The following is a 22,725-nucleotide window of genomic DNA, read 5'->3' as shown; positions in this document are numbered from 1 at the left end:
GTGATGTTAGGGTGTCAATTTTAGATCTTTCCTGCTTTCTCTTGTGGGCATTTAGTGCTATAAATTTCCCTCTACACACTGCTTTAAATGTGTCCCAGAGATTCCGATATGTTGTATCTTTGTTCTCATTGGTTTCAAAGAACATCTTTATTTCTGCCTTCATTTTGTTATGCACCTGGTAGTCATTCAGGAGCAGGTTCTTCAGTTTCCATGCAGTTGAGCGGTTTTGACTGAGTTTCTTTTTTTTTTTTTTTTTCCCCACAAATAGCACTTTTTATTTGACACCAATTGACGTCTGAACTTTAAACAGATTCTTCGACTGGTGGTTCATATCCATCAGCTCGTTCAACTTTAGCACCTGTCTCATCCCCAGTGGCTTTTCCAGAACTACTGCCTTCACCATGAAGCTCCATGAGCTTTCCCAATTCAAACTTGGGCTTCTTCAGCATTTCTACGTTTCTAACGAAGACATCATGGAGAGGATAAATAGATTGGCAAGCCTTTTCTATGTGTTTTCCAATGCTGTCTGGAATCAATTTATTGACCACTTCTTTCAAGTCATTTGTCTGCCCCTCTCGGGTCATGATTTCCATCATCTTCTTCCGGATTTGGTGGACCTGTTGGTACTGAGCATAAGAAGTGTTCCATATCTGATTGTTGTGTTTTTTAGTAAAACCAACACAGAAAAGATGAAGCAAGTAACCATCGGTAGTCTTGACATCAACATGAGCTTCAATCATTGTCTGCCACTTTTTGACCATGGAACACATTTTGTCATGGGTAAGATCCACACCATGGAAGTTAGTCAGGCAGTTTTTGCCCTGAACATCTTCAGTAATCAGCTTGAATTTTCTAAATGCAACTTCATCATTCTGCAAATCAGCAAGACTCACTTCAAACACACGACCCTTGAGACCATCAGATGCAATTTTGGTTCCTTGGGTCCTGGTGACGAGCGTCTTTCCAATATTTCTTATATTGAACATAGCAGGTGCTTTCACATCATACCAATCTTTCTTAGAAAATGGATCAACCACTTTCTTCTTGGCTCCCTTTTTGCTGCCTTTCATAAGGTGCTTGTTCTTGCCAACCGCCATGGTGCTGGTCACAGAGCTGAAAAGGTTGACTGAGTTTCTTAGTCCTGAGCTCTAGTTTGATTGCACTGTGGTCTGAGAGACAGTTTGTTATAATTTCTGTTCTTTTATATTTGCTAAGGAGTGCTTTACTTCCAACTATGTGGTCAATTTTGGAATAAGTGTGATGTGGTGCTGAGAAGAATGTATATTCTGTTGATTTGGGGTGCAGAGTTCTGTAGATGTCTATCAGGTCTGCTTGGTGCAGAGTTGAGTTCAATTCCTAGATATCCTTGTTAACTTTCTATCTCATTGATCTGTCTAATGTTGACAGTGGGGTGTTAAAGTCTCCCATTATTATTGTATGGGAGTCTAAGTCTCTTTGTAAGTCTTTAAGGACTTGCTTTATGAATCTGGGTGCTCCTGTATTGGGTGCATATATATTTAGGATAGTTAGCTCTTCCTGATGAATTGATACCTTTATCATTATGTAATGGCCTTCTTTGTCTCTTTTGATCTTTGATGGTTTAAAGTCTGTTTTATCAGAGACTAGGATTGCAACCCCTGCTTTTTTTTGTTTTCCATTTGCTTGGTAGATCTTCCTCCATCCCTTTATTTTGAGCCTATGTGTGTGTCTGCATGTGAGATGGGTCTCCTGAATACAGCAAACTGATGGGTTTTGACTCTTTATCCAATTTGCCAGTCTGTGTCTTTTAATTGGACCATTTAGTCCATTTACATTTAAGGTTAATATTGTTATGTGTGAACTTGATCCTGTCATTATGATATTAGCTGGTAAACCCAAAATTCTATACAAGGAGAAATATTCTTTAAGAATGAGAAGGAGAAACAATACATTCTCAGATGAATCAAAGCTAAGAACAAGCCATGTGCAGTGACTCATGCCTGTAATTCCAACACTTCAGGAGACCAAGGTGGGAGGATCACTTGAGCCTAGGAGTACAAGACGAGCCTGGGCAACAGAGTGAGGCCCTGTTCTCTATTTTTAAAAAAGAGCTAGGAATATATCAAGCATGCCTAACCTAAAAGAATGGCTAAATGAAGTTCTCTAAATAGAAGGGAAACAAAAGAAAGAACTTGTAACATCAGGAAGGAAAAACACAGGAAGTGAAATTATGGATAAATATGATAGACTTTCCTTCTCTTGAATTTCTAAATTAACAGTTGAAGTGAAAACTATAACACTGTCTATTATAGCTCTAAATATATGTAGAGGAAATATTTAATGCAAGTATATTATAAATTGGGGAAGATAACAAGATGAAGGAAAGTAAGGCTTTTATATTTTACTTGAACTTATAAGACAACAGTGGTAGACTGTGACAAGTTACATACATATAATGCAATACCTAGAGCAACCACTAAAAAAGCTATACAAAGAAATATGCTCAAAAACACTAAAGATATGCTAAAAATGAAATTCTAAAAAGTGTTCAAGTAACCCACAAGAAGGTAAGGAAAAGAAAATTGAGAAATGAAAAAGAACAGAAAACAAAAACTAACTGGCAAACTCAAGGCCTAACATATTTATAATTGCAATAAATGCAAATAGTCTAAAAACACCAGTTAAAAGACAGAAATTGGTAGTGTGAACTAAAAATAAGACTCACCAATATGCCATCTACAAGAAACTCACCTTGAATATAACAAAATAAGCATATTGAAAGCAAAAGAATCAAAAATAGATACTATGCAAACATTAATCAAAAGAAAGTAGAAATGGCTATATTAATATCAGATAAAGCAGACATCACAGCAAACTGGATTACCAGAAACAGGAACATTACATAATGATGAAAGAGTCAATCTACCAAGAATACATAGCAATCCTCAGCGCTTATATACACAACTGAACTGCAACACATGTGAAACAAAGAGAAACAGACAAATCACAATTATAGTTGGAGATTTCAATACCTCCTCTCAGCAATTTATAGAACTAGATAGAAAATCAGCAAGGATAAAAAAGAACTTGACACCATCAATCAACATTATCTAATTAACATTTATGGGACACTCCCCCCAACAACAACAGGATGTACATGCAAGTGCCCACAGGATATGCAACAAAAATCATATCCTGGGGCATAAGCAAACCTCAACAAATTTTTTTAAATTGAAAACATGCAAAGTGTATTCTCCAACCAGAACAGAACCAAATTAGAAATAAATAACAAAAACAGGTAAATCTCCAAACACTTATAAACTAAACAACATACTTCTAAATAATCCAGTGGTTAAAGAAGGAGTCTTAGGAAAATAAAAGATACATTGAACTGAATATCAAAGAAAATACAACATATCAAAATTTACAAGACACAGCTAAGGCAGTTCTGAGAGGCAAATTTACAATACTAAGTATATACATTAGAAAAGAGGGAAAGTGTCAACTCAATAATCTTAGTTTCCACCACAAAAATCTAGAAAAAGAGTAAAATAAACCCAAAGCAAGCAGGAGAAAGGAAGTAATAAAAAGCAAAAATAAATGAAACTAAAAACAAAACAATAGAAAAAAAACGCAATAAAACAAAGAGTTATTTCTTTGGAAAGGTCAGTAAAATTGACAACCCTCTAGAAAAACTGACAATTAAAAAGAAAGCGAAGACACAAATTACCAATATCAAGAATGAATGTAGGGATACCACAAAGACCTGCAGACATCTAAAGGATAATAAGGAAACACTATAAACAACTCTACGTGCATAAATTTCAGAGATAAAATAGGCTAATTTGTTAAGAAACACAAAGTATTACAACTCACCCTATAGGACATATATTTTAAATAATCCTATAACTATTAAGGAAACTGAATTTAGTCTCCAGGCCCAGATAGCTTCATAATATAATTCTACCAAACACTTAAAAATAAGAGTAACAGCAACTCTATGCAATTTCTTCCAGAAAATAGAAGGGGATTACTTTCTGATTTACTTTATGAAGTGTTTGTGGTATGTATATAATAAGTTACATATTGTAGTAGATATTTATAGTATTACTCTGATACCAAAACCAAAGATAGTACAAAAAATTAGAACTGTAAACCAATATATTTCATGAATATTAGCAAATAAATTTCAGGATTATATAAAATGAATTATATGCCATGATCAAGCTGGGTTTATTCCATGGACACAAAGATGGTTTAATATTTTTTTTAAAAATCATAGTAATCCACACGTCAATAGGCTAAAGAAGAAAAATTATATGATTATATAAATGGATGCAGAAAAAGCATTTTACAAAATTCAACAGCCATTTATGATTAAAACCCTCAAAAAATAGGACTAGAAGGGAACTTCAATTTGATTTTTTTTAAAGTAGTATCTACAAAATTGGTGAGTATCTACTTAATGGTGAAAGATTGCTTTCTCCCAAAAAAAGGAACAAGTCAAGGATGTCTGTTCTCAGCACTCCTATTCAACATAGAGTCAAAAGTTATACCCACAAAAGGCACAAAAAAAGAAATAAAATGCATCCATATTGGAAAAGAAATAAATAAAACTATCCCTATGCAGATGACATGATTGTCAATACAGAAAATCCCAAGGAATCTACACAGAGATAAAAAAAAAATTCCTGGAATAAGTAAGTTCAGCAACATCTAGAACGGACAAAAAATAAACATACAAAAATCTACTGTATTTCTATATATTACCAATGAACATATGGATACTGAAACTAAAAATATAACACCACTTATAATTGATCAAAAAATGAAGTTCTTAGATATAAATCTAAAAATCATGTACAAGAGTTTTATAGCACACATACACATACACACACACACACACGAAGGAAGAAATTGAAGATCTAAATAAATGGAGAAACATATTGTGTTCATAAATTGGAATACTCAACATAGTAGAGCCATCCATTCTCTCCAAATTGATATATAGGTTGAATAAAATACCTTTCAAAATCTCAGCAAGATTTTTCATAGATATAGACAAGATCACTCCAAAATGTATATGGAAAGGGAAATAAACTAGAATAGCTAAAGTAATTTTTAGAAAGAATAAAGTGGGAAGAATCTATCCAGTTTCAAGACTTACACAGCTACAATAATCAAGACTGTGTGGTGTTGACAGAAGAATAAACACACAGGCCAAGAACACAGAAATACACCCACAGAGATATATCCAACTGAATTTTCACAAAGAGGCAAGAACAATTCAATGGCAGAAAGATAGTCTTTTCATTTTAACAAATGGTGCTGGAGTAAGTGGATATTCATAGAGGGGAAAAAAGCACTTTAATCTAAGTCTTGTACCTCCTACAAAAAATTAACTTAAAATAGATGGTGAACTATATGTGAAACATAAAACTTTAGAAAAAAACAACAAACTTCAGGATCTAGAGTTAGGCAAAAAGATCTGAGACTTGACACCAAATCATGATCCATAAGAGAAAAATTAAGGAATTGGACTTCATCAAAATTAAAAGATTTTGATCTGTGAAAGACATCATTAAGAGGATAAAAAGACAAGCTAGAAGTCTGAGCAAGATGGCCTACTAGAACCATCCAGCAATCATCCTCCACAGGAACACCAAATTGAATAACAACCCATGCAAGAAAGCACCTTCACAAGAACCAAAACAACCCAACCCACCAAGGCAGTTCCTCAAGGAGTCAGTAGAAGTTGCAGCATTCTTATGCTTAGGGTACACCCCAGTGCTGATACACCTGCAGTGACCACAGGCTTAGACCACAATGCTCAATCCCCTTTTAGTATATGGAAAGCCTTCTCAAGAAGGATGGGTACAAATAAATCCAGATTTTAAAGACTGGAATATCTAACTCTTCAATTCCCAAACATTGATGAATAACCACAAGCATCAACAACATCCAAGAAAACATGACTTCACCAAATAAACTAAATTAGACACCAGTGAACAATCCCACAGTGAGGAAGATATCATCTTTCAGACAGGGAATCAAAATCACCATCTTGAGGAAGCTCAGCAACATAGATAAAAAGGTAACAGAGAAGAAATTGAGAATTCTTTCAGAAAATTCAACAAAAAGATTGAAATAATTTGTTTTAAATCAAGCAAAAATTCTGGAGCTAAAAAATTCAACTGACGAACTGAAAAATGCATCAGAATCAACAGCAAATTGACCAAGCTGAAGAAAAAATTAGTGAATTTGAGTCAGGCTACATGAAAACATACAGTTAGAGAAAAGAATAAAAAAGAAGCACACCTGCAAGATCTAGAAAATAGACTCAAAACACCAAATCTAAGAGTTGTTGCCCTTAAAGAAGACAGAGAAAGAGACAGATAGAAATATCAGGGTAGAAAGTTTATTCAAAGAAATGACAGAAATTTCCAAGCCTGGAGATATGAAGATCCAAGTACAAGAAAGTCATGGGACACCAAAAAGATTCAACCTAAATAAGACTATCTCAGGGTATACAACAATCAAACCCTTAAAGAACAAGGATAAAGTATCCTAAAAGTAGTAGGAGAAAATAAGCAAATAACATATAAAGGATCTCTAGTATATCTGGCAGCAGACACCTCCGTGGAAATCTCACAGACCAAGAGAGAGTGGAATGACATTCAAAGTGCCAAAAAAAAAGAAAGTCTAACCTAGAATATCATATCTAGCAGAATTATGCTTCAAACACAAAGGAGAAATAAAGACTTTCATAGAAAAATAAAAGCTGAGGGATTTCACCAACACCAGACCCGCCTTACAAGAAATCTAAAGAAAGCTATTCAATCTGAAAAAAAGGGACGTTAATGAACAAGAAGTAATCTGAAGATATAAAAATTACTCGTAACAGTAAGTACACAGAAAAATAAATACACTAACACTGTAGTTGTGCTAACAGTATAGTTGCATTAACAGTGTAATATAAACCACTCATATCTTTCATAGGAAGACTAAAAGACAAATCTATCAAAAATAATTACAACTACATTTTAATAGATACACAGCATAAGAAGATAAATAAAGAGAACAAAAAGCCAAAGCAGGGGGTAGGGAAGAGATGGAGTTCAAGTGTAGTGTTTTAATTTTATCTTTGCTTTGCTTTTCTTTGTAATCACAGTTGTTACCATTTTTAAATAATTAGTTAATAAGTGCTATTTGCAAGCTTCATAGTAATGGCAAAGCAAAAACCTATAAGAGATACACAAAAAAGTGAATGGAAATTAAGACATACTGTCAGAGGGAATCACTTTTACACAAAGGAAGACAGGAAGGAAAGAGAGGACCAACAAAACAACCAGAAAACAAATCAAATGGCAGTAGTAAGTTCTTACCTATCAATAACAACACTGAAATTTAAATGGACTGAATTCTCCAATCAAAAGACATACAGTAGCTGAATGGAGTTTTTAAAACACCCAATTACATGCTGCCTGCAAGAAACTCATATCACCTATAAAGGCACACATAGACTGAAAAAGATATTCTACGCAAATGGAAACCAAAAAAGCATGAGAAACCACAGTTGTCAAATAAAATAGATTTCAAGACAAAAACTGTAAAAGAGACAAAGGAGGTCATTATACAATGATAAGGGAGTCAATTCAACAAAAGGATATAACAATTATAAATATATATATACCCAACACTGGAGCACCTGGATTTATAAAGAAAATATTACTGGAGCCAAAGAGAGATAGACCTCAATACAATAATACCTGGGAGTTTCAACATGCCACTTTCACTATTGGACAGATGACCCCAACAGAAAATCAAAGAAACACTGGACTTAATCTGTACTGTACACCAAAAGGACCTAACAGACATTTACAGAACATTTAATCCAACAGCTGCAGAATACCCATTCTTCTCCTCGGTATCTGGAACATTCTCAAGGAGAGACCATATGTTAGGCTACAAAACAAGTCTCAAAAATTTTTTATAAAATGAAATCATATCAACTACCTTTTCCAACCACAATGGAATAAAACTAGAAATCAATAACAAAAGGAACTTTGGAAACTATACAATCACATGGAAATTTTAAAATATGCTCCTAACCGACCATAAGGTCAATGAAGAAATTAAGAAAATATAAAAATGTATTGAAACAAATTAAATACAACATACCAAAACCAATGGAATACAGCAAAAGCAGTACTAGGAGTGCTAGTTTATAGCAATAAATGCCTCCGTCAAAAAATAGAAAAACTTCAAATAAACAATCTAACAATGCATCCTTGAAGAACTCGAAAGGCAAGAGCAAACCAAACTCAAAAACTTGCAGAAGAAATGAAAGATCAGAGCAGAAGTAAATGAAATTGAGACTTTAAAACAATACAAAAGAACAAAATGAAAAGTGGTTTTTTAAAAAGATAAACAAAATTGACAAACCTTTAGCCAGACTAAGAAAAAAGATCTTTCCTGTAGGAGATAGCTAAAAAGGAAAAAAGACAGAAGAACCAAATAAATAAAACCAGAGATGAAAAGGGAGACATTACAACTGATACCACAGAAGAGCAACTATGCGTCAACAAATTGGAAAACCTAGATGAAATGGATAAATTCCTAGACATACAACCTGTCAAGATTGAAACCTGAAGAGACCCAAAACCTGAATAGACCAATAACAAGTAATGAGATAGAAAGGTTTTCACTACTGCTTCTACCAAAGAAAAGCCCAGGATCTAAAGGCTTCACTGCTAAATTCTACCAAACATTTAAAGAACTGTGATGCCTGTAATACCAGCACTTTGGAAGGTCAAGGTGGGTTGATCACTTGAGCCCAGGAGTTCAAGAACCAGCCTGGGCAACGTGATGAAACCCCATCTCAACAAAAACTCAAAAATTAATCAGACATGGTGGTGTGCACCTGTAGTCACAGCACTTAGAAAGCTGAGGCAGGAGGATTGCTTGAGCCTGGGAGGCAAAGGTTGCAGTGACCTGAGATCACACCACTGCACTCCAGCCTGGGTGGCAAAGTAAGACCCTGTCTCCAAATACATACATACATACATACATACATACATACATACATAAATACATACTATTCATACTATTCTAAACATTTGGGCTAAAAAAATTGAACAGGAGGTAATACTTCCAAACCCATACTATGAGGCCAGTATTACTCTGATATCAAACCCAGACAAAGATACAACAGAAAAAAGAAAACTACAGGCCAGTATCTCTGATGAATATAGATGCAAAAATCCTCAGTGAAATACCAGCAAACTGAATTCAATAGCACATTTAAAAAGTATTCAGCATGATCATGATCATGTGGGATTCATCCCAGGGATGCAAGGATGGTTAAAAATATGCAAAAAAATGGCCAGGCGCGGTGGCTCACACCTGTAATCCTAGCACTTTGGGAGGCCAAGGTGGGTGGATCACGAGGTCAGGAGATCGAGACCATCCTGGCTAACACGGTGAAACCCCGTCTCTACTAAACATATAAAAAAAAATTAGCCGGGTGTGGTGGCGGGCACCTGTAGTCCCAGCTACTCGGGAGGCTGAGGCAGGAGAATGGCGTGAACCCGGGAGTTGGAGGTTGCAGTGAGCCGAGATCACACCACTGCACTCCAGCCTGGGCGACAGTGAAACTCCGTCTCAAAAAAAAAAAAATGCAAAAAAATGATGTGAACATCACATTGAGAGAATCAAAGATAAAAACCATATTTTTTATTGATTTTTTTAAATATTCAATTTTATTTTATTTCAAGTTTGGTGATACATGTGCAGGATGTGCAGGTTTGTTACACAGATAAACATATACCATGGTGGTTTGCTGTACCTATCAACCCATTACCTAGGTATTAAGCCCCCCATGCATTAGCTCTTTATCCTGATGCTCACCTCCCCTGCTCCTCCTCCCTGACAGCCCCAATATGTGTTGTTCCCCTCCCTGTGTCCATGTGTTCTCATTGTTCAGCTCCAACTTGTGAGTGAGAATATGCAGTGCTTGATTTTCTGTTCCTGTGTTAGTTTGCTAATAATGGCTTCCAGCTCAATCCATGTCCCTGCAAAAAACATGATCTCTTTCCTTTTTATGACTGTGTAGTATTCCATGGTGTAAATGTATCACATTTTCTTTATCCAGACTATCGTTGATGGGCATTTAGGTTGGCTCCATGTCTTTGCTATTGTGAATAGTGCTGCAATAAACATAAACGTGCATGTATCTTTATAATAGAATGATTTATATTCCTTTGGGTATATACCCAGTAATGAGATTCCTGGGTCAAATGGGCATAAGATAATTTTGATTGACACTGAAAAAAACACTCAAAATTCATCATCCCTTCATGTTAAAATACTCAACAAATTGGGTATAGAAGGAACATACCTCAAAATCATAAAAGCCACATATGACAAACCCACAGCTAGGATCATACTGAATGGAAAAACTGAAAGCCTTTTCTCTAAGATCTGGAACAAGACAAGGATGCCCACTTTCACCACTTTTATTCAACATGGTACTGGAAGCTCTAGCCAGAACAACTAGATGAGAGAAAGAAATAAAGGGTATCCAAATTGGAAAGGACGAAGTCAAATTATCCTTCTTTGCAAACAATATAATCTTATATTTAGAAAAACCTAAAGACTCCACACCAAAAATCTATTGGAACTGAAAAATAAATTCAGTAAAATTGCAGGATATAAAAATCAACATACAAAAATCAGTAGCATTTCTATATGCTAACAGTAAACAATCTGAAAAAGAAACCAAGAAACGAATCCAATTTACAATAGCTACAAATAAAATACCTAGGAACAAACTTAACCAAAAAAGTGAATGATATCCACAATGAAAACTATAAAATATTGATGAAAGAAATTGAAGAGCACACCAAAAAATGGAAAGACATTCCATGTTCATGGGCTGGAAGAATGAATAGTGTTAAAATGTCCATGGTACCCAAAGCAGTCTACAGATTCAGTGCAATCCCTATCAAAATACCAATGACATTCTTCACAGAAATAGAAAAAAAATTCTAAAACGTATATGTAATCACAAATGACCCAGAATAGCCAATGCCATCCTAAGCAAAAAGGAGCAAAACTGAAGGAATCATATAACCTGACTCCAAATTATACTACAGAGCTATAGTAACCAAACCAGCATAGCAGTGGCATAAGAACACACACAATGACCAATGGAACAGAATAGAAAACCCAGAAATAAGTCCATGCATTTATAGTCAACTCATTTTCAACAAAGGTGCAAAGAACATATACTAGGGACAGTCTTATCAATAAATAGTGGTGGGAAAACTGGATATCCATACACAAAAGAATGAAACTAGACCTCTATCTCTTGCCATATGTAGAAATCAAGATGGATTAAGAACTTAAATATAAGAACTGAAACTATGAAACTACTAGAAGGAAACATTAGGAAAATGTTCTAGAACATTGGTCTGGGCAAAGGTTTCTTGGGAAGACCTCAAAATCACAGGCAACCAAAACAAAAATGGACAAATGAGATCACGTCTAGCTAAAAAGCTTTGCACAGCAAAGGAAATAATCAACAAAGTGAAGAGACAACTCACAGAACAGGAGAACCTATTTACAAACTACCCATCTGACAGTATTAACTAATAGAATATATAAGAAGCTCAAACAACTCAATAGGAAAAAAAAAATCCAATTATTTTTGGACAAAAAGTCCAAATAGGCATTTCTTTTGTTTTCTTTGTTTTTATTTGGCTCAGAAGGTACTGAATAGAGATTTCTTAAAAGAAGACAAACAAGGCCAGGTGCAGTGGCTCAAGCCTGTAATCCCAGCACTTTGGGAGGCTGAAGTGGGTACATCACCTGAGGTTGGGAGTTCGAGACCAGCTTGACCAACATGGAGAAAACCCATCTCTACTAAAAATACAAAATTAGCCGGGCATGGTGGTGCATGCCTGTAATTCCAGCTACTCGGGAGACTGAGGCAGGAGAATCACTTGAACCCAGAAGGCAGAGGTTGTGGTGAGCTGAGATCACGCCATTGCACTCCAGCCTGGGCAACAAGAGTGAAACTCCATCTCAAAAAAACAAACAAACAAAAACAAATGGCCAACAGGTATATGAAAATAAATTCAGCATCACTAATCAGAGAAACACAAATCAAAACTACAATGAGATATCATCTCACCCCATTAAAATGGCATCAAAAAGACAAGTAATAACAGTTGCTGGTGAGGATGTGTAGAAAGGGGAACCCTCATACCCTGTTGGTGGGAATGCAAAGTTACACAGCCACTATGGAGAACAGTATGGAGGTTCCTCAAAAAACCACGAATAGAACTACCGTATGATCCAGCAATCCCATGGCTAGATACATATCCAAAAGAAAGGAAAAGAGTATATCAAAGACATATCTGCACTCCCATGTTTATTGCAACCCTATTGACAACAGCTAACATATGGAATCAACCTAAGTATCCATCAACAGATGAATGGATAAAGAAAATGTGGTACACATATACAATGGAATATTATTCAACCATAAAAAAGAATAAAATCCTTCATAAAAAAAGAATAAAATCCTGTCATTTGCAACAACATGGGTGGAACTAGAGGACATTAAGTGAAATAAGCCAGGCACAGAAAGACAAATATTATATGTTCTCATTCATACATGGGAGTGAAAAAAATATTGAACCCATGGAAATAGAGTAGAATGGTTGGTTACCAGAAGCTAGGAAGGATAGCAGGGAGGGGCTGGGTGAGCAAGGATTGTTAATGGGCACAAAAATACAGTCAGAATAATTAAGATCTAGTACTTAGTAATACAATAGGATGACCATGGTCGATAAGGTACTGTACATTTTAAAATAACTGAAAGTGTCCAGGCACAGTGGCTCATGCCTATAATCCCAGCACCATGGGAGGTCGAGGTGGGTGGATCATGTGAGACCAGGAGTTTGAGACCAGCCTGGCCAACATGGTGAAATCCTATCTCTACTAAAAATACCAAAAAACAAAATTAGCTGGGCATGGTGGCGGGCACATGCTACTGTGGAGGCTGAGGCAGGAGAATTGCTTGATACTGGCAGGCGGAGGTTGCAGTGAGCCAAGGTCGTGCCATTGCACTCCAGCCTGGGCAATGAGAGCAAAAGTCTGTCTCAAAAATTAAAAAAATAAATAACTGAAAGTGAAATTGGGATGTTCCTAACACAAAGAAATGATCAACGCTTGAGATGATGAATACCCCAATTACCATGATTTATAACACATCATATGCCTGTACCAAAACATCACTATCAAAACATCACATGTACTCCATATATATAACTATTATGTACCCATAATAATTAAAAATGAAGAAATTTTTAAAATGCAATGTACAAACTGGAAGAAAATAGTTTCAAGCCACACATCTGACAAAGGACCAGTGTCTAGAATATATCATATCAAATACTCTCAAAACTCAGTGGAAAAATAAACAACACACTCAATTAGAAAATGGCCAGGAGACATACAGATATTTCATCAAAGAGGATATTCAGATGCCAAATGAGCACAAGATGTTCAACTTCTCTAGCCATGAGGGTCATGTAAATTAAAACCATACTAAGATATCCTACACACCCATCAGAATGGCTGAAATAAAAAGTTATAACAATACCAAAGACTGATAAGTATGTGGAAAAGCTGAATCAGTCATACACTGCTGATGGGAACATAAAATGGCAGTTTCTTTAAAAACGAAGCAGGCAACTACTATATGACCCATTAATTCCACTCATATGTTTTTCTTTCTCTGGAATACATGCCTATGTTCACACATTGTCTACACAAATGTTTGTAGCAGCTTTATTCCTAATATCCAGAAACAATTCAGTTGTTCTTTGACAGGTAAATGGCTAAACTGTGGTGTATCCATACCATGGAATACTACTCAGTAACAATAAGGAATAAACTACCAATACATGCAGCAACCTGGATGAATCTCCAAAGAACTATGCTTAGTGAAAAGAGCCAATCCCAAAAGGTTACCTACAGTATGATTAATTTATAACATTCTTGAGATGACAAAATTAAAAGAATAGGGGAAAGATTAGTGGTTGCCAAGGCGTTAAGAAAGGGATGGGAGAGGGAGGAAGTGTATGCAACTATAAAAGGGCAACAAGAGGAATTCTTGTGGTGATGGGAGTGTTCTGTATCTTGACTGTAGCAATGTCAATATCTGCTTGTGATACTGTACTAAAGTTTTGCAAAATGTTACCAAGGGGGAAAACTAGGTGAAAGAATGCGTGGGATCTGTGTTACTTCTTACAACTGCATGGGAATTTATAATTACCTCAAGATAAAATTTTTTTTAAAAAAGAGAAGGCCAGGAACAGTGGCTCATGCCTGTAATCCCAGCACTTTGGGAAGCTGAAGCAGGAGGATCCCTTGAGCTCAGGAGTTCAAGGCCAGCCTCGGCAACATAGTGAGACCTCGTTCTCTACTAAAAATTGAAAATTAGCCAGGCACCTGTAGTCCCAGCTACTCAGGAGGCTGAGGCAAGAGGATCACTCAAGCCAGGGAGTCAAGGCTGCAGTGAGCTATGATTGCACCACTGCTCTCCAACCTAGGTGACAGGGTGAGACCTGATCTCAAAAAAGAAAGAAAAGAAAGGAAAATAAGTGGTACATGTTCATCATAGAAAATTTTCAAAATGTAGATTAGGAAGATCTAATTTGGTTATTATACAAATATACTAATAGATATGATAGTTATATATTTAGGGGCTTTTCAAGTATGTTGACTACTTTTAATCACAGTAAAAATATATCGTTGATTATATTTTTTCCCCTACACATTTGCTCAGAGCCTCCTGAGAGGCCATAAAGAATTACACAGGGCTCAAATGTTCATAGATGGCTCCCTCTGAGCCAAACCCTAGCACATTCTGGAATTGGTTTCTTCTTGAGTACCAATTTGGAACAATTAATTATAATGGTCATCTCAAGTACTATGCTACAAGAATTATGAGGCAATCTCTGAACCCAAATCAGAACATTGTGATTGACTAGCAGTGTCCATCAGTAGCATGGGGTTCAGGGGTACAGTGTCACCTCTGCTGGCTGGAAAATTTTTTAAACCAACCTTGCAAACTACAAGGGAAACTTTATTAATAAAACCCTCTGTGTAAAGGTTCTTGAAAGATCACTCACTCTTGTCATATCCAAATATTATGTTGCACTTTATATCTAGCAAGTATTATATATGGTTGATTTTTCTTTTTTAGTCCAATAAATTGTACATGTAAAGACCAAACAGCTTCAGATTTTTACAGCAATTAGTTCTCCATGCCCAGCCTAGAACACAGTACTTCTTACTCCGCTGAGAGAATGATCAACCAACAAGCATTATTTAATGCTGTGTATCAGATTATATATTAGGCAAGCGTTTAATCACCAATAAAAGTCATTCAGTCTATAAATCTGAACACTGCTATATGCCAACGTTAAATGGGAATATGAGGTATCTATACTCTGAAAACTCAGTCTATTGGGAGGATACTGATAACTATGAAACAATTATAATAGTTAAATGCTCTTCTAGGGGCAGACAGAATGCTATAAGGAACCCCTAACATGTGACTATAAACTGGACTTGGGGATCAGGAAGTCTTCCTGGAAGAGATGGTATCTCAAGTGATACCCAAAGATCAAGAGTGAAGGGAGAACAATGAGGCAAGGTGAGAAGTATCCCAATCAAGAACACTTAAATACCAGAGTCCCTGGTAATCCCAGCACTTTGGGAGGCCAAGGTGTGTGGATCGCTTGAGGCCAGGAGTTCGAGACCAACCTGGCCAACATGGTAAAACACCGTCTCTACTAAAAATACAAAAATTACTCGGGCGTGGTGGTGCACGCCTGTAGTCCCAGCTACTCTGGAGGCCGAGGCATGAGAATCACTTGAACCTGGGAGGCAGAGGTTGCAGTGAGCCGAGATCTCACCACTGAACTCCAGCCTGGGCAACAAAGTGAGACTCTATCTCAAAGGAAACAAAAAAATAACAAGAAAATAAAAAACAGAGTCCAAAAGGAGAGTTGAGGTTAGGCTGAAAAGACATGCAAGAACTCAAGTCATTAAGACCAGAAGCCGTATTCTAGAATTTGAATATTTTCCTGATTGAAACATTTTAAATTGAAGAGTAAAGATTACCTTAGGATGGGGAACAAGAACAGACAGGTAACTAATGACAATTGCCTGCACACGGGTAGAAGGTAGGGAGGCAGAGAAAATGAAGTGTTACCAGAAATTCTAACTTGATGGTTAAGGATTAAACTAAAGTACATTCACATACATGCCAGCATCCTGAAGCCTAATACTTACACCCATTGCTGGTAGTCTTGTTTCTGCCCCATTTTCTGGAGACCAGAATTCACCCACACACATATGGAGGCTGGCAAACATCACAACCACCTCCAGGGGATGGTTTGCTGAGGGGCCAGTAAACTAGTGTTGTGGTTACCTTGAGAGAAATCTGGGGAGGTTCACAACAACTCCCATACTATAGCAGAAAGCTCTTCAAGACAGGACAAACTCATTTTTCAGCAGAGAAACATGACCTCATATGCCATTAAGGATAGGTGAGTTTGTCCCACAAAATAATGCTGCTATGTGCCCTAATGAACCATCATTTATAGAGAGAAAAAAAAATGAATACTAAGAGCTGCACCCAAAGTAATGAGGCTGTAATCAAGCCCCCTCTTCGTCAGCACTAGCGTGACTGCTGGCATGTCCTGCCCGAGTTGGGACTCAAGGTCACAACTTTTTGTATCCACTCAGAGCCACTGGCCCAAAGCACAAGTCTACTCACAAGAGAACCAAGCTGTGACTGATCCAATGCTACCAGCTTCCTGGATTGAGAACCACCTAACAGCAGAAATTCAGCAAGAAAACCAAGATGTAGGGAGAAGATACAAGCGACTGGAGAAGAGCAAAGTCTTAAAATGGAGATGAGAGAGGAGAAGGGAGGGATAAAGTTTTGAAGTAGGAGAAAACAAAAAGAACAAGTCCCCTGCTGAGAGCACAGGAGGATGGAGTAAAAAGAGATTGAGAAGACAACTACAATACGTCTTAAGTGGAGATTAACAGGAACTGCCAAAAAACAGCAAGCACCCAGCTGAGAACAAACAGCATGAGTAGGAATGGGTCCAGTCAACAAGGTTTTGGGAATTTTCTAACAACTAGAGACACAGAATTTAGAAGAGTCAAACTATTTTTGGCTAATAGAGTGAAGCTGGAGTGTAGAATCTCCCTCCCTAATTTTAAAATCTATAAAATCTAGCAAAGATAAACTTCACCAGCAGTAGCCTAACGGGCATTTCCTCATACCATAAACATTGAAAAGTAGCAGCCAAAACAATTCTCACTGCTATCAAATTTGTAGAGACATGGACTGCAGAGTCATCGGCTTTCCCTCTAGCAAGTGGTAGAGGGTGAGGGGAGTAAGAATGAATGGTGGCCAGGCATGGTGGCTCACGCCTGTAATCCCAACACTTTGGGAGGCTGAGACAGGAGGATTGCTTGAGCTCAGGAGTTTGCGACCAGCCTGGGCAACATAGGGAGACCTCTTCTTTACAAAAAATAAACTTTTAAAAGTTTGTTTCTTGCAACGAACTGAACTAAGAAGCAATAAAAACACTGTACGTTTATTTAAACCATTACTTTTCATAATCATTGAGTCTTACTACAGGTCAATATCTTCATTCTGTTACCTTACTGGGTACATTCACTAATGTTACATAAAACTTCATGTAAAATTAAATAAGAATTAAAAGTACAGCTAAGAACAGTCATGATCTGTATGAGAGGATTTACCATTGTGTACCCTCATCCCTAATATGGTCATTTTTTGTTTCATGGGCCTCTCAACCTTAAATTCATTTTTATTTTAGAATAAAGGTGCTCCTCTGAGCTCTCGCCCACCATGTGCCCAGTCACTGCATCATTGGTGTATGTTGACCCAGTGGTACCTGTCCACCCGGTGCATAGAAGGCCTGTAACACTTAGGGTGCTTCTGCGAGCCATGGTAAGAGTTTCCCAGGAGGCCAACACGGCCGTCCACCACATTCTTTTTGCGGGGGATTTGGAACCAAGATTGAAAGGGCTGTTTCAAGTTTTCAACCTGGAAAAAAAAGCATAAAGATCTCTAATAAACTAGCTGTAAGGACAAAATATGAACTCATAATTCAAAAGTCAAGCACTTCAAAAGCGTAGGGAGCACAAATAAATAGAATCGAAAGTGCATAACCATCTTTGAAAATTTTTCTAGCACTTGGCAGGAACATAAGTCACTTTATACTGTACCTTTTTTAAAAGTTAATTAATTCAACTAAAAACTTTTTAATATGCGTATTCAGGTTTATGTTTATTCTTGAGTTGTCCCTCTTCCATCCCTACCTCACCCCTGCCAGCCAATCCAAAACTGCATGTTCATGGTCTCTGGGGCCACAGCCTAGAAATCTTCATTTTAAACACCTTAGATTACTGATACAGATGTTTTACAGATCACACTTTGAAAAGACATTGCTGTAAAAGGATAGAGCTGATTACAGGTCTGATCCCCAAATGAAAGAAGACCTTTCTAAAAATAAAAATAGAATTAAGGCAAATACCATAAATCCTCACTCAACAACCTCGATAGGTTCTTGGAAACTAATTTTAAGCTAAATGACATACAGCAGGTCTTTGGATAACATAGTTTGGTTATAACACTGAGGAAAAACATGGCTTTGTCATACATCATTTTAAAGTTACTGTTTCCAAGAAACTATCAATGACACACATAGTTTAAAAAACTAGGGACAAAACATTTGCCAGAAATACGATAAGGGGTTAAAATCATTCTGGCATATAAAGAACCTATAATAATACATTAGAACTTCAAATAATGAATGGGTGAATAAGACAAAATTTGTAAGACAGTAGGTGCTAAAACATTTGGGCACATGGAATTTTTTAATGTTTAATTTCACTAATACTGTATTACATATGCATATCATGTTAATCAAATTATCTGTTTTTTTAAATAAGAATAGCCAATACCAGATAAAAAAAGGCAGAGCAGGCACTTTTACATACAGCTGGTGACACTACAAATAAATACAACTTTCTATATGGTGTTTCAGCTACACATTAAAAACCAGTAAAATGTTCATACTTGGTGACCCAGTAGTTCTGTGCTTGAGAATCAAACCTCAAGAAACAACCTAAAATTCAGGCATCACCATACGAGTTATCAGCTTTTTAAAAAATATTACAACCACGTGGAAACAGTCTAGAATTCTGCCACAATAATCAGTTACAAGGGAGGCAAATGAATATTAAAATTTTAATTGCTTTAACATTTAATACATAGGTGATTAAGAGAATGTACAAACAAATATATACATATAGTGTTAACAAATTCTCTCTAGTTCAGTGTTTTTCAAATTGTGGGTCATGAAATCAATTTAGATGCTTGAAATCAAATGAATTTAATTGGAAGTACTGGGAGCATTGCTCCTAGTAAACACTGTTTCAGGAAACTTTTTAAATGTAAATATGCATATCTTTCAATGGGTTAAGGTTTAAAAAGAAGAAAAAAATAGTTGAGAAAAACTGCTCTTGTGGCACAATGTATAGGCCTTTGACTTTTCCTAAATCCAAATTTTGTATAAATGCCATGGTATTTTCAATTGACCAAAAAAAAAAAAAAAAAAAAAAAAAGGCCCACTAATCTTAATCTTTGATTCTGTAGGAATTTAAGTGGAAGGAAACCTGTGTGTCTTCAAATACCGTATGAAGAAATAGGACAATAAAAGATTATGTAGACATGTAGATCCTAAAAGCTCAGCCAAGAGTAGGGAATACATTGTGCAGTGAAGAAGACAGAAAAGGTTTTGCCAAAATATTAAGATTCTGGCTTTTAAAAATCTACAGTTTTGTTCTTTCCATGTTTTTTTTTTCTTCTGTTTTCATAATGAGTGCATTTTTTTTAGAATCAGATAGAAAAAAGTGTAGAAAAGAACTGGAACACACTTGACCTGATAAATACTCTTTGGATTGCTGACTTTAGGAATGACACGAGGTTCCTTGCTACAACTTTCTTCATCGCAGGAAGTGCCAGAGGAATCGTCTGATGAGGCTCTACTAACTGCATAACTGATTTGCTGATATAGTTCCCATTCCTCCCATCTGCCTTTAAAAGAAGCAACTGTAAATGGATGGTTTTTCTCACCATACCTAAGTAGGAAAAGAAATTTAAGTACTAATTAGTGATTCAACTTCCTACAAGTTTTGTCTCTAATCTTTCCGGGAGACAATACACTAACTTATTTTAGAAGAGATTGCCTTAAAAAATTGAAGGACATTATGACCTTCACCTACTACACTGTTATAAATTAGGATATTCTATAAGAGTTATTTTGGTTAATTGTTCAGAAAGAAACAAAGACTAGTTTCTTTTGATTCAGTTAATGAACTGAATTGTCCCATGATAGATAACTCTACTTCCTTTCTGATATTGCCTATAATACTTATCTGTTATCAACCTACAGTTTGTAATAGATACCATTACCAATCTATAGTTTGTAACAAGGTGCAGTGATTAAAGCCACATTTCAAATATTTTGCAAAATCATTGTGCTTTCCACCTCACCCACTCTGAATAGAAGTCTGCATTGTCTAACAGAAGTTTGCATCTAAAATCTTAACCAAGAAGTGTCCCTGCTGCTAACTCAAGGCTTTGGTGCATCATCTTTCATGAACTTATGTAAAGTTGTCTAACCTAAGGTTTCCAGGTATCACACAGCACACAAACTATGAGATTACTCACCTACAGCACACTTCAAAGGGATCTACCCATATGGTCATCTCCTTCGGAAGTCCCAGGTGAGAAAAATCCACGTTACTCTCCACACATGCCCTTTCTAGAATGGGATCTTTATTCTGATTGTTGTTTATCCTGATGCACCTTTTAAAAAAGTGAAGGGAGATGAAGACATGATGACAGGCACTTTAGCAGGAGAATCACATTATGCACATACATAGCTCCCACTTCACCCCCACTTTCCCCTCAGCCTCCTCCACTCTCCACTCTTACAAGTAAGACATCATCAGCTTTTGATACAGTGGCTCAGAATGTATGTTGCATCACTAAGTCACAAAATTAGTTTACCGGATATTCACAGCTTATCTTTCATGGCAAACACAAATTAAAAATTGTTTAATCTACCTCACGTAAGGGGCTTTGCTCTGTTGTTTCCAGCCAAAGTGTCATCTACTATGTCTCCTCCTTTCAATTCCACATTCAAACAAATGAACTCGAGCCCATAAAACTTTCGTTACTTAAATGCAGAAAACAAGATCACTCCATTTTCCTAGGAGCTGGCTGTTGTTTGGTGATTGCGTCCCTTTGCCATCCCACATACTTGCTCTCACCTGAAGGCTTGCCCTTTAGAAGGGCAATCAGAGTGCCAGTGACTTCTGTATGTTTCAAACAAGATCGTCATCAGCTTTTCTGCAAAGTCTTCTATTTGCTGTTTACTTAGTTTATCATGTTTTTTCACCAATCTTGTGACAAAGAAAACTGTTGTTGCAATTTCATCTCTCATGATTCAAGGAAAATAGATAAGGAGGTCTGAATCATTAAAAGGAAGAAGAAATAGAAAATAATTAACTTATTATCAACACTTAATTGCCATTTGGAAATTTTACATACCTTAAATTTAAAACCGAGATAATTTGCTAGAAAGAAGTCCTTAGTAAACTAGGTAAGTACATGAACACTATCAATTAACATAACAGCCAAGAACAGCAGTTCCTCAAATAGCCCAATTTTAAAGGTTTTCAAAGGAAAAAAGTCTTTTTAAAAATTTAAAGCATTTAATAAATGAAACATCACTGTGCAACTTAAAAAAGATCCTGATATGGGACAGTAATTACCTCAAGCATCACTTTTTAAAGATATACTAACAAAGAGCAAAATATTTCAGGAAAGAGTAATTCCAAAATGTGCCTCACAAGTTGCATGCTTTAAGAATAATCAAACACATTATACTTGCCAACAAAAGCCCTTTAGCCCCCAAGAAAAGTGGATAAGAGTTAAAAGACCAACTGCACCATCCCTTATGTTTCCAACTCTCACCCACACCTGTTTGTGAGTTTGAGGCTGAAGTTTATATAAGCCTGGGCCCTAAAGGCTGATGGGTGCCTCACCTTACACAGGTGCTGCCTATTGAGATAATCATCTAGCTTTTTCATATGCCAATCCGGTCTCCATCCAATTGCTCCTTGGCATAAGTGGAGTGGGTTCTCTATTTGAAGTGTTTTCAAACTGGATCTATATTTTCTATTTTCCTATTATAATCTTATCTTTTATAACACAGAGAATCAAGTGTTCTTCTGTATCCTAATATCGCACATTCCAATTATGTTATCTCTAACTTAGCTGTCAACATATTAAGGAATTTTGCCTTAGATTTCTTACAAAACTTGTTAAGACAACTTTGAGCAGCTGTTATGTTGACGACACATTTTTTACTAAAGGGTTTATTTGTAGGATAAGTAGAAGAGATCTGAGTTTATCTAACCTCACCAGTTCTCAGAGGGTGGGTCAGTGACCATGTGATCTGGACTCACTGTGTTTCTTGTTAAAAATTCAGATTCTTGGCTGGGCACTGTGGCTCACACCTATAATCCCACACTTTGGAAGGCCGA

General features: G+C 36.4%; 2 protein-coding genes across 5 annotated transcripts in view; both read right to left on the bottom strand.

The window, feature by feature from the left end:
• Positions 1–22,725, bottom strand: part of BTG4 (BTG anti-proliferation factor 4) — a 54,146-nt gene that overhangs the window by 16,697 nt on the left and 14,724 nt on the right. For 2 of the 3 annotated variants that reach the window (XM_030917185.1, XM_030917186.1), the window contains exons 2-5: positions 21,448–21,646; positions 20,843–20,980; positions 20,052–20,250; positions 17,660–18,151 (exon numbers count right to left, since the gene is read on the bottom strand). In XM_030917185.1, the coding sequence (XP_030773045.1) occupies positions 17,972–18,151; positions 20,052–20,250; positions 20,843–20,980; positions 21,448–21,620 (690 nt within the window). In that variant the 5' untranslated portion in view covers positions 21,621–21,646 and the 3' untranslated portion in view covers positions 17,660–17,971. Of the gene's footprint in view, positions 1–17,659; positions 18,152–20,051; positions 20,251–20,842; positions 20,981–21,447; positions 21,647–22,725 lie in introns of those variants that run through there. The other variant, XM_010382320.2, reaches the window with a different exon arrangement.
• On the bottom strand, positions 299–1,116 carry LOC104677332 (40S ribosomal protein S3a-like). Of its 2 annotated transcripts, XM_030917184.1 has the most exons (2): positions 1,088–1,116; positions 299–1,048 (listed from the first exon to the last, which is right to left on the bottom strand). In XM_030917184.1, exons 1-2 carry the CDS (start codon positions 1,095–1,097, stop codon positions 303–305), a joined length of 756 nt encoding a protein of 251 aa, XP_030773044.1. In that variant the 5' UTR covers positions 1,098–1,116; the 3' UTR covers positions 299–302. The 2 variants fall into 2 exon arrangements, with proteins under 2 accessions (XP_030773044.1, XP_030773043.1); XM_030917183.1 differs by having other exon boundaries at positions 299–1,103.

Source organism: Rhinopithecus roxellana, chromosome 15, assembly GCF_007565055.1.
Source record: "Rhinopithecus roxellana isolate Shanxi Qingling chromosome 15, ASM756505v1, whole genome shotgun sequence".
Lineage (NCBI taxonomy): Eukaryota > Metazoa > Chordata > Mammalia > Primates > Cercopithecidae > Rhinopithecus > Rhinopithecus roxellana.
The sequence above is the reverse complement of the archived record's forward strand: the minus strand, read 5'-3'. Positions and strand labels throughout refer to the sequence as shown.